Source organism: Alternaria metachromatica (assembly GCF_023757995.1).
Source record: "Alternaria metachromatica strain BMP 0045 chromosome Unknown scaffold_57, whole genome shotgun sequence".
NCBI classification, from domain to species: domain Eukaryota; kingdom Fungi; phylum Ascomycota; class Dothideomycetes; order Pleosporales; family Pleosporaceae; genus Alternaria; species Alternaria metachromatica.
Genome location: NW_026055548.1, coordinates 77,558 through 94,938, shown reverse-complemented (window position 1 = coordinate 94,938; position 17,381 = coordinate 77,558). Strand labels below are relative to the sequence as shown.

General features: G+C 54.8%; 4 protein-coding genes across 4 annotated transcripts; 1 reads left to right on the top strand and 3 right to left on the bottom strand.

The window, feature by feature from the left end:
* Positions 1-1,067: 1,067 nt before the first annotated feature.
* J4E83_010976 (uncharacterized protein) lies at positions 1,068-4,252 on the bottom strand (the record flags this gene model as incomplete). The annotated part of the gene is made up of 3 exons (XM_049337854.1): positions 1,068-3,883; positions 3,981-4,124; positions 4,195-4,252. The coding sequence occupies 3 exons, from the start codon at positions 4,250-4,252 to the stop codon at positions 1,068-1,070; spliced, it is 3,018 nt and encodes a 1,005-aa protein (XP_049183064.1).
* Positions 4,253-5,138: 886 nt separating this feature from the next.
* On the top strand, positions 5,139-8,108 carry J4E83_010975 (uncharacterized protein; the record flags this gene model as incomplete). Its single annotated transcript, XM_049337853.1, has 1 exon — positions 5,139-8,108. One exon carries the CDS (start codon positions 5,139-5,141, stop codon positions 8,106-8,108), a length of 2,970 nt encoding a protein of 989 aa, XP_049183063.1.
* A 1,546-nt stretch (positions 8,109-9,654) lies between these two features.
* J4E83_010974 (uncharacterized protein) lies at positions 9,655-10,502 on the bottom strand (the record flags this gene model as incomplete). Its single annotated transcript, XM_049337852.1, has 2 exons — positions 9,655-10,308; positions 10,365-10,502. 2 exons carry the CDS (start codon positions 10,500-10,502, stop codon positions 9,655-9,657), a joined length of 792 nt encoding a protein of 263 aa, XP_049183062.1.
* Positions 10,503-10,932: 430 nt separating this feature from the next.
* Positions 10,933-11,610, bottom strand: J4E83_010973 (uncharacterized protein; the record flags this gene model as incomplete). The annotated part of the gene is made up of 1 exon (XM_049337851.1): positions 10,933-11,610. The coding sequence occupies one exon, from the start codon at positions 11,608-11,610 to the stop codon at positions 10,933-10,935; it is 678 nt and encodes a 225-aa protein (XP_049183061.1).
* Between the last annotated feature and the right edge of the window lie 5,771 nt (positions 11,611-17,381).

Genomic DNA, 17,381 nt, shown 5'->3' with positions numbered 1-17,381 from the left:
AAACCCCCCCCCCCCAAGACACTCGCTTTAGATTTTATAAGTTTCAGTACTATATCCTACATCGTTGGATGGATGGATGGATGGAAGGCTGCACTGCGCAGGACCTCAACTCAAGGAAAGAAGAAGAACAAATAAACAAATGTTAAAACAAGCTCGCAAATGCTCGTCCTTCGTCGGCATTATACTTGACGTGGGAACGTGACTGTCGTCGCTCTTGGCCGAACTGCCGTTCTTCAAACTTCGAGCTTCTGCACTTGTTGCTAGTGGTAAGCCGACTGCGTCTACTTGCCGGTCGTGATAGGAGATGGCGACGATGAAAATGCCTTGCCTCTTTACTTGTTCGGTATGCGTAACACAGATGGAATGAATTATTCTCCTTTAGTAAAGGTAGCTTGACATGTACAGTTTCAATAAGTTGACAGTTTGCAGTGAGTGGGATTCTGTTCCGCCATGTTCTTCTTGGACGACGTCGAAGCAAACCTCTGTTCTTATAAGCTATGATAGGCATCTCGTGTCACGCATTGAAACACCTCACAGTCACTCAAAGTCCAAAACGCAGTCTATCAATCGTACTATTACACATTGTCATCCCTCCATACAGGCACTAGCTACATCTATCCACACTCCCAAAGACAAGCTACAAAGCCTCGCTTTTCGCTAGACTCTCTTCCATCCCACCATCATAAAAACACACAAGACAGTTCAGGTGAGATAAGGTAAAGATTCTCATCATCGATAATGCTAAGATGCAGTATATGACGCACGCAAGGCTATATCGCAAAACCACCGATGAAAACAGAACAGAGAGGGGTATGTTGTTGTAATGAAGGATGACTACCTAGACAGCCTTCAGGACGGTATATTGATGAGAAAAAGAAAAAGAAAAATGGTTGTGGGTTTCGCTATCGCTAGAAAGAACGCCTGACTCAAAGCCTCGCTGATGCAATTGCTGTCGTTTCCGATGACAGCAATCCGTGGAGCGGGCGAGTATTAATGCATGTACTGAACTTGGAATCGAACGGGATGGTATCAGAAGAGAGGGAAGAAGAGACACAATGCTATGTTGACTACATCGCAATCGCCGTTGCGGTGCTGTCGTGTTTGTGTTCCTCGGGGCTATCGGCGTACGCCAACAGCGCCTTCGCGTCATCGAGCCCCGATATCGCGAGGCCCTTCTCGTCTTCTTCGTGAATGGTGCTTTCTTGGATGCTCTCTTTCGAGATCTCGCTCTTCCTTTCGGCGTCTTCGATTCCGTCTTCGTCCATGAGGTTTGGTGGCCGTTGACGCATCGCGCGTGCCTTTTCCAGTGAGATGGTCTTTTGCTGGTAGGTGGTCGTAAAGGGAAGGGCTTCATCGCGGTCGATTGTGGCTTTCATGAGCGCAGCCATCCAGAGTCGGCCTACGGCAAGGCTATCCACTGCGAAGTAGTGCACAATGGGCTTTGTGAACTGGACACCTTTCTGAAGCCCTGCACGAGGTGGCACAAGCTTGAAGATGAACATGCCTGAAACGTCTTCTTCCAAACCTGGGATACCTTTGGCGCTATCCGCAGATGCTGTTGTTTGTATGGTGGCATTTTGCGGGGATGTAGGTGAGTTGGCCGCACCTGTTAGAGACGCATGGAGGCCTGTCATCCTCTCGTTGTTCGCTGGTAGCACGCGATGCGATGAGATGTCGATGAGACCTTTCTCTTCGGTATCATTCTCGGTGTAGTAGTAGGCCAGGCGGCGGCCTCGAAGCACGAATAGGCGCGTCTTCCATGTCGTCATAAGACTCGAAGACTTCTTCTTCATCCAGCCGCTATAGTCGCAGTTCTCCATGGCTTGTTGGGGAGTAATTTGCTGACGGCCCTTGAGATATGCACTAGTGCCATGCTTCTTGGCCTTTTTCTTTGCGTCCTTGGGCGTGGTCGAGCCAGCGGTGAACCGCCTGTTATTATCGGCCTTTTCAAGCTCGAAACTCTTCGACAGTGATGTGCCAGAGGGTGTGCTAGATCCCGTCCGCGAGGGTGACTGCATCGGTGAGTCTTTGTGTTGTGTGGTGGAAACATCCGCGGAGCTCAAATTCGCCTTCTCGCCGCCGGTTATCGCGTCTGATATCGCTCGAAGACCCCTAGATTGTGATCCCTTTTTACTGCTGAAGAACGAGCGCGTATGAGATGGTACAGCAGCTGGCGAAGGTGATGCACGACCTGTGCTTGAGGTCTCGCTACCTGCGACGTGGGGCGAATTTGCAATGGCGTCAATGCTGTGCGCATCATATGAGAGCTTGGTCACGGTTGGATGCGTTTCGCTTGCTGGCTTGAGAGGGCGCACAAAGTCGAATGCACTAGAGCTGCGCTCGCTTTTGGTGCTGGTACCGTAGTACTGTTTCGCGGCAGCGGAAATTGGACTCGCTGGCCGGAGAGCGGAATCTGCGCTGCCGATTCGGCTGTGTCGGCGACTGAACGACGCGCGCTGTGCGCCTTCGGTCGTGTAACTAGCATTGCGTGAATGGCTCGCGGCGCTTTCTCTCTTGCGCAGAACGTTCCTGCTACTCTTGCGGTTGTCGACCTCACCTCCAGAAAAGTAGCCGCGGTCAAGATCCCCGGAGCCTAAGCCGGCCTCGCGGAAGTCGAACGTAGTTCCGTTGGTACTTGAAGCATGATGGTGATGTGATGAGACCGGTCTGCCGATATCTTGTACGGACTTGGACAGCGATGTCGAACCCATGGTCCAGTTGCGGTCGAAGGATGGCGTCTTCCTGTGTGCGTGAGCGGCCATGGGTGCAGATGTAGGCGGCTTCATTAAACTAGGCGTGCTAGGCGTGGGTGGTCCCTGCCCGTATTCGATAGAAGAGTGGCGTCTGCTGTGGTTCATACTTCGGACGGAAGCAGCGGAGGGTCGTCTAGGCGAACCGGGCGTAGGTGAGGCGGGCGTGTGCTGGATCAGTGGAGAGGTCGCGTCGATGATAGACGATCGGCCGGCGGATGAGGCTGCACGTGGGATATGCTGACGGCTGGTGTTGCCTCGGGATCCGATGCTTTCCCTGAGCGTCGGTATGCGAGGAAGGACCGCCCCAGTTGATGCAGCCCTGCTCCTTCCCATATCGGCTGGGAACTCGTCTGGGCTCTCTGAAGGCGGCAGGAGAAGGGTCGTCCTTGCAGCTTCGGCTTCCTTCGCGTTCTTGACCTCGGACTGCAAAGCGTTAATCTTCATCCACGTGCGCAGTCGCGGTCCCATGGGGCCCAGATTGAATTCCTGCATGAAGATGAAGTTGCGGTCCACGCCCAGCAGCGCCTCGCCATCGATTTCTTGGTCGCGGAACACATCGCAGTGCTTCTTCTCCACGCCCGCGTCCTCGAGGTATTCGGCGACGCGCGCAGGCGACCATGTCTTGACCTCCTCCTCGGTGTGCCAGCTCTGCTCCTCCTCATCGGTTTCCTGCCCGTTGATGTATGACAGCCGGTGGTGGCTGCTGTATTCGCTTCCCGAGTCATTGGACCGTATCTCCTTGCCCACGGCGCTGTGGCGCGGCGTGCTCATGCCCGTGATGTGCTCGTCGATGACGCTCAGCGTTTCGTGCATGACGGGGCTTCCTATCGTCTCGTCTTCTGGTGGCGCCTCCCCGCTCAACGTCATGCTGATGCTCCGCGGGCCATTTTGTATAGATGTTCGGCGAGCAACTTCTGGTCCCGACGCGATGTTCAGGGGCTCTGTGGGTGCCGACTTTAAAGGTGGAGGGGCGCTCGTGGAAGCTGGTGGCTGTGCGGCGGTGGTCGGCGGCTCAGAAATGGCCATGCCGGGCTGAGGCGATGGTTTTTCTGATTGCACGGACATTTGCGAGGGATTGCGCGAGAGCATGGTCGGGATGGGCGTCGGTTTGGGTGCTGGCCGTGTGTATACTGATATACATCAGCTGTGGTGCTCGCAAAAGGAAGCATGACGATCAGATAGATAGGGGATGTGCACTACTGTGCTGCCGTCGATAGCGCAACATACCTTCAGGAAACAGGCCGTTCTCTCCCGTCTCGGTGTTCTTGCCTAGAAACCAGCCATCGCCAAAGTCGTCGTCGCGCTCAATCAGCTCGATGCGGTCTCCGCGCCTCAGGCTCAGCTCGTCGGGACTGCGGGCGAGGAACTCGTCTGCAAGTGCTGTCAGCAGCTGTCGCTGGCATGTGCGACGCAGTGGCAGCACGGGTGAGGGGAAACATACGCACTACGACGAGGGTATCGCCAGGCCGGCAGCCCTCGGTGTGGGTTCGTTGCGCCATGCTTACAGCTGCTCTCCAAGACTGGGTCGGGTCGGGGGGCGTGTATGCGGGCAGTCTCCAGATCAGTACAGGTGGTTCATCCTCGTGGGAGTTCGCGCTATCGGCGGGCGAGGCGGGCGCAACAGTCGGACGTTTGGCAGACTATAAATGCTGGCTACCGAGCCACCGCTACCTGAAACAGCCTGACAGGTGCGCAATGAAACAAAGTGGCGATGTTGTTTGGAGCGAGGGGGGAGGTATATTGCTTGATCCCGTCGTCGTGCGGCTGCCGGGGGTGTCGTGTCTATACTTGGGTGGTGGGACAGAGAGGCATGAAGCTAGCCATGTGCATCCTTGGAAGCAGTAGGCGACCTAGCCTGCATGCGATATGAATTACGTCGGTTGGCAAAACCACGGACGCACCGGGCGCTCCAAAGCAAATCTCGACTAGGCGCTGCGCCTATTGGCAGAGTGGGTTTGTACGGCAGCGGGCAGCCCTGGAGCGGTTCTGACTTGGCCGCTGACGATTTGCCGTCAGTCCAGCGTCCAGAGCCCCCGGCGGCGCCCATGGCCTTGGCCCAAAGCGACCTGGCATGTTCGCGAAACATCGCTGTCCGTGCGCCATGCCATCGGGTGTCGTGAGGGCTCACTGCCATCGCGACGTCGACGTTCACCTCACCCCGTCGCGCCTTCTCTCACGTGTCTCGCGGCAGCCTGGACAGCGAAAACTCCTTCTCCCTCCACATCCACATTCGGCACCCACGACCCGCCGCGCCTACCATGCACTGAGTCGCTCACAATCTCCCTGCGCGACATGAACTCCCCACATTCCAACTCGCCCATGTCCAGCACTCGAAGGCGACCAGCGCGTACCCTCAAGCGAATATACACAACATAACAAAGCGGCATGTACAACACCTGGGGCCACGCCATGACCCCAGGAGTGCCAGACGATGCGACAGCCCAGACGCTCAACTATGCGCTGGGCAACCTTGGGGGACGACAGAAGAGCTGGATGACGCCGCTGCCCTCCAGCGCGCCTGCCGACCCGCCCATCGTTCCTGCCGAACTCACAACAAACCCACTACCCTTCACCGTGCGCGGTCGCGGAAGGCCTCGCAAGCAGCCCACATTCACCGTTCCCTCCTCCACATACGCATCCGCAGAGAGCCTGATCACGCGCGCTACCGTCGAGACCGAGCCGCAGCCACTCTCCAACTCGACGTCCCCGCAGCTCCCCAATGTCGTCGCCCACCAGAACAGCGCCAGCCACGGGCCATCGGTCGCCCGCGTGCTTCCGTCGCCCACGCCAAGCGAGGAGACATCGCGCTGTCCGCCCCCAGCACCACACGAGATCACTCTCCCAAAAAGACCCCACGAAGCATATGCTCAACAGATGGACAAGCGGAGACGCAGCGAGGCTTATGCAGGGCCGGTAGCAAACCCGACGAATCCTCAGCCGGACCTTCCGCGTCGACCGTCCGGCCAATACTCACAGATCATGGGTCACACCGTTAGTCGGAGCCCGCAGCTCGGCATGATGGCATCGCCACAATTGCCCCAGGGCATGCAATTCCAAGATCCGCGCCTCAGCAGAACACCTCCTCAGCCATACTCGCCCTATGGGGCGCCGCAAGCAGTCTCGCAAGAACCAATTTCCCGCCCTGTATCTCGCTCGGTACAGCCTGATAACACGCCTACAACTCCATTGGCCCCTGATTTCATGAGCCAGGGCTGGTATACGAAGAAAGACTGTCTGCAGATCTTAATGCAGTTCCAGGCAGCAGCACCCCCAATATCGCCTCAGTCTCAGGACAGGAAACGCTTTCTCGTGCTACAGAGTGCTATTGAGTTGTCAGACTGGCCCTATCTTACTATGCATCAATGTTACTGCCTGATGACCCACGCCCCTCACATGCTACCGCCGGGGTTGAAGTCGTTGCCAGGTTTACAACAAGCGCAGAGGATTATGCAGGATGTTCTTGACGCGAACCACATACTGTCGCCTAATTATCTTCACTTCTTCTCCCATTTTCCATACCCGATGCAGCAGATTGCAGCCATGTGGCCGGCCACCTTCGAGTACCAAGCACAGCTGTTCAAACAATTTGTCGACCATTCGCCCAACTACAACCATCTGAAGGCGATGTGTGAGCATCGTCGATGCCCGCCCCTCGCTCGAGAACTTGCTATCGAACTCCGCATTCCTTCTCTAACTTTCCAGCGTCTACTCTTCACCGCTTTTCTGCGGTGTATTTGCCGCGCGGTGATCTCGAATTCTAATGTCAACCCCTTGCTTGCAAAGTTCGAGAAAGACATAGTTGGAGTCTTCGAGCAGAATCAGAGCTACCACTACACACGAAATGCTTACTCGGCTACAGCGACGCCTGAACAGAGCCAAAACGAGAAAGACGACGAGGATCGAATTTGGGGCTCTAAGCTGAGAGAGCTAGTCGAGAGATTCGAGGCTAACCTTCGCAAGAAAGGCGCCTCATTGGCTGATCATACGTACGGCGCTCCCCAACCTCAGCAACAGGTACAGACCCACCAGGCCCCTCCATCGCAACCGCAGCAAGTACAAGCCCAGCCCCAACCACAACGAGTACAAACCAGCTCGCCCGCCGTTCCGCCTCCCAATCATCCCCAACAAATGCCACCGCGCACGAGATCGGTTGACCAGGGTTCTGCACAAGCTGCTATACAGCAGTCGCGTGGGCCTGGTCGTCCTCCCACACGGCCTGCCCAATCTACAGGGGTGGCGCCGCCTCCAAGTGGGGGGCCCTTGCTTCCTGCTGCCGGCTGGCAACAACCACAACAGCGTGTACCCAATCCAGCACGCTTTGGACTACACCAAGCTCATCTTAGAAGTCCAGTTCTTCGTGCGCAATCCAAATCCTCGCCGCTGTACACATTTTGTCAAAACTTCCTCAAACCCCCAACGCGGTTGTCCTCGCCAGGCCGTGCCATTGAGAAATGGACAATCACTCTGACAGCTTATGATATGGAGAGGATTGGAAAGACTATTCCAGATCAAATGGGTGGACCTGGTACTGTGAACATCAACGAGACCACGAAGTTTGCTCGTCTGCGTTGTGTCAAATGGCCGGAGTCTGAGTGGACGGAGGAGCGCTGGGCTGTCGCAGATACGTCTTGGATACCTCACTCGTATTACACGCTCAACGACACTCCTCTCGAACCGCGGAAGAAGATTCACTATGGAAAAGACATGCCCATCGACCTCACTGGCCTGCTGAAAGAAGGCGAGAACGTTTTGGAGATTGCAGTAATGGCTCGGTCCGGCGAGAAAACTCATCTCAACTACATGCTCGCCATCGAGGCCATGGTCGTCTCATCCCACGCGTCCATCGTAAAACACTGTCTAAACCAGAGTCGCGTCCCCGCAGACAAAGTCCTACAAGGCATCAAGAACAAGCTCTCTGCCGTCGACGACGACGAAATCAGCGTCGTCGAAAGCACCCTCACCATCGGCCTCTTCGACCCCTTCAGCCAGGCCAAAATGTGCGACATCCCCGTCCGCAGCAAAGCCTGTCCACACAACGATTGCTTCGACCTCGAGACGTTCCTCCAATCCCGGCCACGCAAGGGCGACGCGTCCGTAGCCGATCAGTGGAAATGCCCCATTTGCAAATCTGATGCCCGGCCACAGATGCTTTCTGTAGATGGCTTCATGGAGGAAGTCAAGAAGCAGCTCGAGGCCCATGGACGAGCAAATACGCGCCATATTATGGTTCGCCAGGATGGAAAGTGGATACCTAAAGCTGAAGTCAGAGAGGGTGTTTCGAGTGCCACGCCTGAACCTGTTGCTGCGCGGCGGTCGGTTCCGGCTGAGGTTGAGATTATCGATCTTAGTGACTGATTTGAGTCTGTTCAGATGGCGAGTGTACTTTTCTGTTTAAACACACATGTACGTATTTGGTCATGAACAAAAGTGGGCGTTTCAAGCGTGGCATGGTAATGGAGTTTGTGGAGGTTATACCCTTGATTTTTTCGGTTCGTCATGTATGTATGAGGCGCCTGATTATTCCATGTCTGAGGTGCGGTTTGGTGGGGGATATTTTCTCGTTGATGTGTAACTAAAAAAGTGTAGATTTAACAATACGTGGTGATGTCAACAACCAACTCAGTCATTGACCTTTAAATCCACGTGCAGTACGTTAGTGTATGCTCCGCGTATGATATATGCGTTGTCTAAAATGTCACATGCCACCTGAGATGCCTACAAACTGCACACAACCCAGAAAACAACTCTCCAGATCTGTGCTCGTGTACAAGAAAGCCGCCATCAGCTAAACATCCTCACAACACTCAGGATACTATCCCAAAAGCTCTTCGCTCAATACCACCCCATCCCGTTGCCCGCAAACACCAGACAAGCGTTTCCTCGCGCCCCATTTCTCCGTGTATACACACCAACGTATGGGGTCAGCGATGTTCAAAGTTTGTAACTTGCATTCCTCCAAAGTCTCTCTACGACCCCTAAGGAATGCAAATTTCAAAATCCAGACCTCGCTGATCCCATACGCCGGTGCCGTACCTTTCATGCCCCATCATGCCCCAGAGGACAGTGTAGACGCTTTGACACACAGCCAGAATAATCAAACCGCCATTCAAACTAACCCTACGACTGATGAACATCATGCATCAATCACATTATCCATTTCTTCCACTTCGCACACGTGCACGATGTGGAAGAAGTGGATAATGTGACTGAGGCACGATGGGGATCAGTTGTAGAGCAGTTTAAAATGGGGTTTGATCGTGTTGGCTCACGTTCGCCCCGTGTCTACCGACTACTCGGCACGCCAGTCCAGATATGGAGGTTGGAGCGCCTTCTGAAGCGCGTCAGACACGATGACCACACATCTAGTACGCGCAACCTTTGAGAATACAGATCCCTATCGTTGTAGACTGTTCCAGCCTTAGTCAATTCTTGGTCGTGTTACCTAGATAGTAATAACGACCAAGACGCGACTAAGGCTGAAACCATCACATCTAAATCAGGAGTCTGGTCGGGAGCTCGAGCGTGTGAGTCAAAGCGATGCGTCTTTATAACGGCGATGGCATGGAAGTTTGCTGTAGCTTTGGTTCGTTCGCTTTCATTTCGATGGGGAATGTGCTGGAGGTTGAGAGAATTTATGATCCAGCGTGGTATGCTTTCCTCGAGGAATGAGGCGTGGGTATGTGTTGTGTCCTCATTCCGATTATGGGTCTCCTACGCGTTATCACTGCTGTGAAGCGTGCTTTCAGTCAATCTCGTCGCTGAGCTCGGCGCGAGCCGTCTCGCGGGATTGTGCGTAAACAGTCTTTCCGAAGCTGTCGGCTGGGACCATGTCTCCATGTGTGTGTCACCCGCAACACGACCATGCCAGTTCGTCGCCCTACCGGCGCTGTTATATCCATCTTCACCCCCTTCCCCTCCTCTCCTCAAACCCTCTCTCATTCTCGCCCCCCTCCACAATGCCCTTGAGACTCGGCATCCTCTTCTCCACGTACTCATTCATCACCCTGAGCACTCTTGCTGGCGTACGATACGCATTTGGCGGCCTCTTGCTCACATCGCTCAGCCCCACATGCGGCACGCTCTTTTCCAAATCCACCTGCGCCATGCTCTTCATCGGGTGGAATTGCTTCCAGTAGGGTTGGCGTTCGATGAAATCGGGATGTACGGCGCGGGAGCGGTCGACAGTTACTTGGAACCATTTTGTGGATTTCTTTGGCGAGGAGGCGTGCGGTGGGGGGTCGAAGGGGAGGGGTTTGGATGGCGGTGTTGGGGTGGGGGAGGTGCCGGTGGTGCCGGTGGGGGTGGGTAAGGTGCGGTTCAGGAGTTGTGAGGGGCGGAGGATCTCGTCGATGCCGTCTTTCTGGGGGGTTTGCTGGATGGGCGTGTCGTCTTCGTCTTCTTCGGCGGCCTGGATTTGGGCGTTGGCGTCGGTGTCGCTGGTTATGAGCTTCTCGAGGGCGAAGCGGAGGGGTGAGGCGTCTAGGGCGCTCTGGGCGGCGGCTTCGTCGCGGTAGATGGCGAGGGCGACATTATCAGCGGGGTTCTGGTATTCGTACTGTGCGTGGTGTGAGTAATCGTGTTGAATGAGTAAACGTATTGGCGAAGACGTACCCGAAGATACTTGAAGGTGCTGATTTCGCCGAAGCGTTGGAGGACGCGGAATATCTCGCGGCTCTCGGATAAATTGGCGGGACGTGGCACGATGCGCAAGTGAATGGAGCGCGGTGCCAGCGCCCGGCGGACAGACATGGCGGGTGTTGTGGTCGTGGTAGTAGGTGGGACGGATGCGGCACAAATTTACGAACTTACGATCAACAGCCATGTGGGTCACCAATTTACCAATGCTCAGGTTCGCGGAACATGCAGCAACGCGGGAGAGGAACACTGTGCTGGGTCAGGCGGATAAGTCACGATAAGAGAGCATAGTGGGAGCGGGTTGCATGTTGATGATGGTTGTGATTATTTAGTATGTGGGTGTAACGACAGCGCTCAGCTTGTCGCACCCTAAACGCCAGGCTCAACCCTAAGGGAGCTCTTCCACCCGATGGTAATATAATGATACATCTCCAGGCCCTGTCCAATGTTGCCTTGTTTCCAGCAAGATCAAGTGGTATAATGCGCCCGTAGTGACACCCCAAACGCCGTTCGCTATGCATGTAACCAAATTCGACAGATAGGACTATGATGACCGCCTCTTCGATACACCGTTGCCCTTGGACCGCTTGCGCATGCGCACAGGTCGGGTGACGCGGACGCAGCTGTCGCGCCTTTCGTGGGCCTTCCACACTGGCATGCTGGCGAGTGACTCGATGCCTGAGGCAGGCACATCGTAGTCCATGTCGACGCCCTCGTCGTCTCCAGAGTTGCCAGATGCGCATGTTGATGTCGAAGACGTAGAGGATGTTCGCGAAGACGACTCGCTGACGGTGCACTGCTTCTCCTCCTCGATCATCTTGACCAGCTTGGAGAGATCGCGAGCATGCGATGAACTGCACTGCATGCGCGAGCTCTGTTGACGTTGCATTCGGAGAACGGAAGCTGCGATGCGCGAGTAGGTGGGTCGCGCCTGCTGTTCTGGTTTTGTGGAAGGCGCGCACTCGTCATCGTCGCTTTCCGGTGTGAGAGGACCGGCAGGATAGCAGCGGACAGTCGTGTCGATGCGAAGGCTTTGCTGATTGAGTTGCACGGCGAGGTCGCCCATGGTGCATGGTGGAGTGGGAGGGCGATTTGGCGCGTAATGCGGGTCCATCGCCTGTGACGTGGGCGAGACGTTCATAGCTGCCCGCTCAGCTTCGTAGGCGGAGTAGTCAGGTGACGGCGCCGGGTCGAAGGAGAAGTCGCGGAACATGGTGGCCATTGTGATGATGTTGTGAGGACGAAATGGACGGCCGGGGTAGGTATGTTATCAACGTCGTGACAGAGAGCTAGAGACGCAAATGACGGCGGCGAAGGATGCTATAAGGCGCTGCCCATGGCGTTCCGCGGCTTGGGGGCGTGGGACTAAGGCGAGACTAGGACGCCGGGGCCAGGTTTACCATGCTTCTGGCTAGCAGCCACTGGGCACTTGCCGTTGGCGCTGCACTCCTCATTCCTCAACCGCTCCACTCGAGTAGGATTGCAATCCCGGCCTAGCTCCCAATGCTTCATCTCTATTCCCTGGCGATACTCCTCTCCTATCGCGCGGAATATGTCGATGTGGACACTATGGCATTTGCTGCAAATTGACGGCGGCGGTCATACGCCCCCAAACTGCCGCACTTTCATCGTCACTCCCGGCTTACTACATGACGGCAGCAGTCAGGGCTGAGTGAGGGCAGCTGGACGCGAGGATCAAGGGCTGCCTTCTGGAAGCCTGCAAGGACTCCCTCACAGGCCAAAAGCCCGCGGCACCTCTCATTCGTCGATGCCGACAATGCGGAATCTGGAGAAGCGATCGGCGCCCATCGACTGGCTGCGGAGTTTTCTAGCAAAGCCAACAAGTGCGCAGTCTGCTGCGTCTAGTCCTCGATCCAGAAGGAGAGGCAGAAGCTCCTCAGAAGCCGGTTCAAGACGGTGGATCTCAACCACGTCCCGGAAACCGCCAGTGTCAAGCTGCAGTGCGAGCTATCCTTATTCCCACGCCCAGTGTCGCTAGAGCTGCTCACTATCGCCGCTGGCGCTCCCCATCACACGGATCGGCACTGCTTAGCAGCTGAAGCTGTAGGGAACTCCCGGCACATCACACATGATCCTTCAAAATCCCACGCACCCAACTCTGAAGTTTGAACACTGGGTCATCCACACGTTTGGTGAAACCACGCGCCGCGAGATGCCACGTCCCATCGTCCCCCCTAGCAACTCACGGCGGCTTTTTCTCTTGTTCTCTCCTATCCAAACCTCCCTTTTCTTATTTCCTATATCCAATATTCCGAACCGTCGAGTCCACTACGCTAACAGGCCTTGGGTAGCATCCGCTCCGACGTTACATGTGAAGTTTTCTTTAATTTCGGTCCTTCGACCACCATGGATGGCTTTCGCCACCCTGTGGATCCGCCCCGGATGCTGACCGCGACCCCTGATAGTTCCATTGGGGATCAGGGTGCTCTCCCGTCAGACGTGGCTGACTTTGCATGAAGCCACAGTTTGAGGTACCCGAAGGTCTGGGGCGACACGTCTGTGATTCGTCAACGTTGGACTAACAACCCGACAGCGGAACTCGTTTTAGGCCTTCACCGGAATGAGCCTACCTGTTTGAGCTGTAACCTCCAATCTCCCTCTGCTCCTGAATCTTGGATCCACTCCGCCTTCCCCGTTAGCATCAGTCCCTGCGTCGCTCAATGCAGCGAATCATGGACACCGGATCTAGAATTCTGTCCTACTATACTTCGCGACCTTCTTCGTTTCTATCGCGCTATCGCTATCGCACTATCACGCTGAAGACGACAGCAAGTCGCGCTGCCCGAGCTGAAGTCAATCCAGCTCACTACTCACACTTGCTGAGCTCGACATTGTCTTAGCTAGTCAGGGTCGCAAATGAGCATGTCGATCTCGAACGCCTACTTCGCGAAACCACCAAACAGCTGTCTCGACCAGCTGTAGCGGCCTCAAACTATTTACGAACCGCGGATGCCTGCTCAACTGCTGTCGCAATGAGGAGCACAGTAATGTGCCCGAGGATCGACAGGAATCGTCTTACGACTACTATCTCCTCAACCTTCACTGTGTCGAGTCGGCGTCACCGATACCCACCGTAGCTGGGGGCTGAATAATCTCATCGCAAGTGGTCTACAGTTACTGCACCGGTGCCTTATGAGGCCAAAGACGTGGGGTCTGTATGCTTGCGGTATCGATTTGCTCAGACGCGTTCGTAGAGGTGCGTCTGAGATGCACCAATGGTGAATGTCATCGCACGCTCCTCAGCTCTCTCGGACTCCCCGCGACGTCTAGTCGGCGGGGGCTCGAGACACTACTTCTTGGCCGTACGCACTCAGAATGCACACCGCACTGTCTGACCCCATCGCCAAGTCTCATTGCATGCTATGCTCGCGCGTAATGTACGTCGGGCATGCCGACGGCACTCACCTTGCGTTCTGTCCTCAGAAACTTGACGAAACCCAGTACTCAGCTCCTTCATCCCGCCGACTCGTATAAATGGGGGATGTGATTTACTTTTGCTAACAAATACAGTTTTGCGTTGTCGCGGTCGAGCGACATCGTAATTAAGCGTCGTATCTCTGGGACTGCCTCTGGATGTCGGTATCCTGGGTATTCGTCAGGGCTGTATGTACTGATGCATGGCGCTGCTCCTTTAACGGTGTCCTTGGTGTTTGATGTCCTTTACTTTACATGTGAGATAGTGGAGCCCTGATCGATCTGGCTTTAGCTACGAGCAGCGAAGCCCTATGCGCATATTTGGCGACGCCTTCTGCGCGCAAGTCCAATGATACTCTCTCTGAATGCAATGCACCAGCACAAGTGTTCATGCGCGCATCGTAGCGTATACATGTGGGCACTCGAAAGATTCCAAACGGCAACTACAGCACATTTTCGGTTCCACCATCCCGCAGAGATTCTGCTGACAATCAATGTGCCCCTGCTAGGCTTCAGTGGGCAACGATTTAGGTTGCGACATGTGCAACCATCCCATGATGTGCAGGATGCGAAAATTCATCAAGAGATTGGTACCAAAGTCAGCGATCCTTGGTTGTCACGACTGACTCCCACCAAATCACACCCTATGATTGCAAATACTCAGCATGCGCGATGTACAACGCCTGTGCATTCGGTATCGATGCAAAGCGACCAGAGTTACCCGCGATGGGACCCATTCCGCTAGAGCAGAACTACTGGATGAAGTAATATAAAGTTGCAAAGGAAGGATGAGGACATTTTCAACTCTCGCATTCTTATATCCTCACAACCATATTCTCACAAGACCCAGAAGCCAAACACGATGCCTCTCTCCAAATTCAGCAAGATGTGGTTCAAGACACGATCTGGCAAACCTCCTGCGCCTGAAGAAGAACCGATTACTCCCGAGCCTCCTTGCACGTCTGGTTGCACGGAACCCACCCTACTAGTAGAACAGCACATCCGTTGGCTTCACAGTACACACTTTGGAAAACCCAATGAAGAGATGGCAGCCAGGGTACGCCGTCTCAATGACTTGATCAGCAACTGGAAGGAGCGTCTCAACGCGAAAGACTTGCGAAAGACTCTCTCTGAAGAGGAGATGACAGGCCTCCTGAACGAGCTATCGGAGACATTCTTTGACGCGGAACTTGTTCCTCCTCAACCCTCATTCCAAGTCCAGTTTGACTGGGTAGACGATTGCGACAAAAACAAATGGAATATTCTTGGGGTGACAATACAAAAAAGGTACGGCTGCCTGATCGAACTAGATCCTAACGTCACTGAACCACTGAATCACTGGGTTTTTCCAAAAGTCTTTGACAAACGAAGGCAAGGTCGCCTTGGTACGCTCCTGCACGAGCTCTGCCACGCTTTCTTCTGCAGACATATCTGTGAAACCTGCCACAGCAGGGTCAGTCATGGCGCGGCCTGGCAGCAATTAGCCCTAGAGTTAGAGCATGTCAGCTCCAATTTGTTGGGAATACGCATGGAATTGGATCGATGCATCAGCCTCATTTACGATGAAGAGAAACTTGGCATAAAGTCAAGAGGGCGTTTGGATTGGGACGAGTTCAACCTCGCGGATACTGTTCTTGGATGCATAGCATTCAAGAAGCCTTACCTACTTCACCCTAAAACGGTCAAGATGTGTCGGGTGATTAGATCTCGTTCGGCGCTAGAATGACCGGCCTACCGGCGCGGAAGTACACCTCGATCCAAAGACCACTGCACAGCAGAACACAGCGTGCGTCATCGCCAGCCCCTCCCGCGCAACAACGATCGATGCCACAACCTGGGAACGCAGCCGCCTGACGACAGCAACGACGACGACGAAAGAGACTCTGACACCACAAGATGACGCAGAAGAAACCGGATATAACCTTGAAGAAGCGTCATTCGGCTGACTCGAAGAAAGAGTTGACGCACGACCGGGTGTACGTGCGCAACGTTTCACAGAGCAGGGGTCGGATAAGCGGAAGCGGAACCTAGAAAAGACCCTGATAACATAACGTCTGTCATGCATGCACACTCCACACTGCGCCACGTGGCGTGCGAGAAATGAACAGCCACACCCCCCTTACCAGTATCGGACCGTTGTCTTTGTGCAACTTCCGTCACAACCCAGGGCAGGATTTCCGAGATGCCCGTTTTCATTCACGAAACGCGCGTACTGGCGACAAGCTGCGGCCCCAAACATAGCCTCGACACACCTGTACTCGCAGAACAAGTGTCCATCATGTCTTGGATTCCGATTCCCCAAACCTGCCTGGCATCGTATCGGCATCACCTGCCACAACGAACCCTCGTCCCGATCCTCAGACGACCCTAACCGTCTGTGCGCAGCATGCCTCGCAATCGCGACAGATAGCACCCCTGCTGTGCATCCGAATCCTTCAATCTTACTACCCTTACCGCCTCACTGTTCGGTTAGGGCACCATGTCCCCAAAACGGCTGTCACGTCTTTCCCATGGGCCGAATCTCGGATTTGGGTTACTCTTTTCTTCTTCTTCAATCATGTCGAATTTATAGCCCTGTACATTAGCTCATTAATATTACGTCTACCCCATGGGGAATCCGCCAGTTCTGGAAACGCACGATGCAAGCAATCTTGCAAAGAAGACGAAGAAGTCGGAAAAGAAGAGAAGACGACTCCACCCCATCCGGCGCATCGCGAAGTTCATTCTTGGCGATGGAGAAAAACATCAGAGGAAACAGAACGACGCCCGACGTCTCGGCGACCAGCTAGAAGAAGGGAAAACGTGCCACGGCGCATCAAGATGGCACAATCTCCTCCCCTTCCTCGAACCGCTCTTTGCCCTGGACCCAAAACTGTCTTTCATCGAAGACCGCATCTTAGGCCGCAACCCAACGATGTCCCACACCGATGACTACGCTCCCATATCAACCACGCCGCCAAAATCCCTCACCGAACTCCAAGCCCACGTCCAAGAAGCAGACTTCCCCTGCACCTGCGACGAATGCGCGCCGAAACTCTACAAAATCTCCACCTTGGCCTCCCACGGCGCCCTCCGCGACCGTCGCAACAAACACACCTCGAAGAACCACCACCGCAAAACCCCCTCCTTCTCTTCCGAAAAGGTGCCTAAACCCACCAGTCCAGCGCCCTCATTAACACTCCGCTTCCACGGAACCTATGAGTCCATGTCCCTAGTCCGCCATCACATCTCCTGGCTCGACGCAACATACCTGCACCCATCCGCGCGCCCCACGCCCTCCGTCCTGCACCTGCGCAGTCTCCTCTCATATTGGTACCCGCATCTCACATCGCGCGACCTGCGCTCCACGCTCTCCGCCCGCCAAGTAACAACGCTCTTCGCGCATCTAAACCGCGTATTCTTCGCCGGAAACGTACCCACGCACAACGACTTGCTAAGCGCCGGATTCAGCTACCTAGACTCGCGCCAACGCGATTGTTTCGGAAAGAGTTTCTACAACCCTGTTGTGGGCACGCAGGTTCTCCTTCACCCTATGCTGTATCGTGGATACAGGCCGTT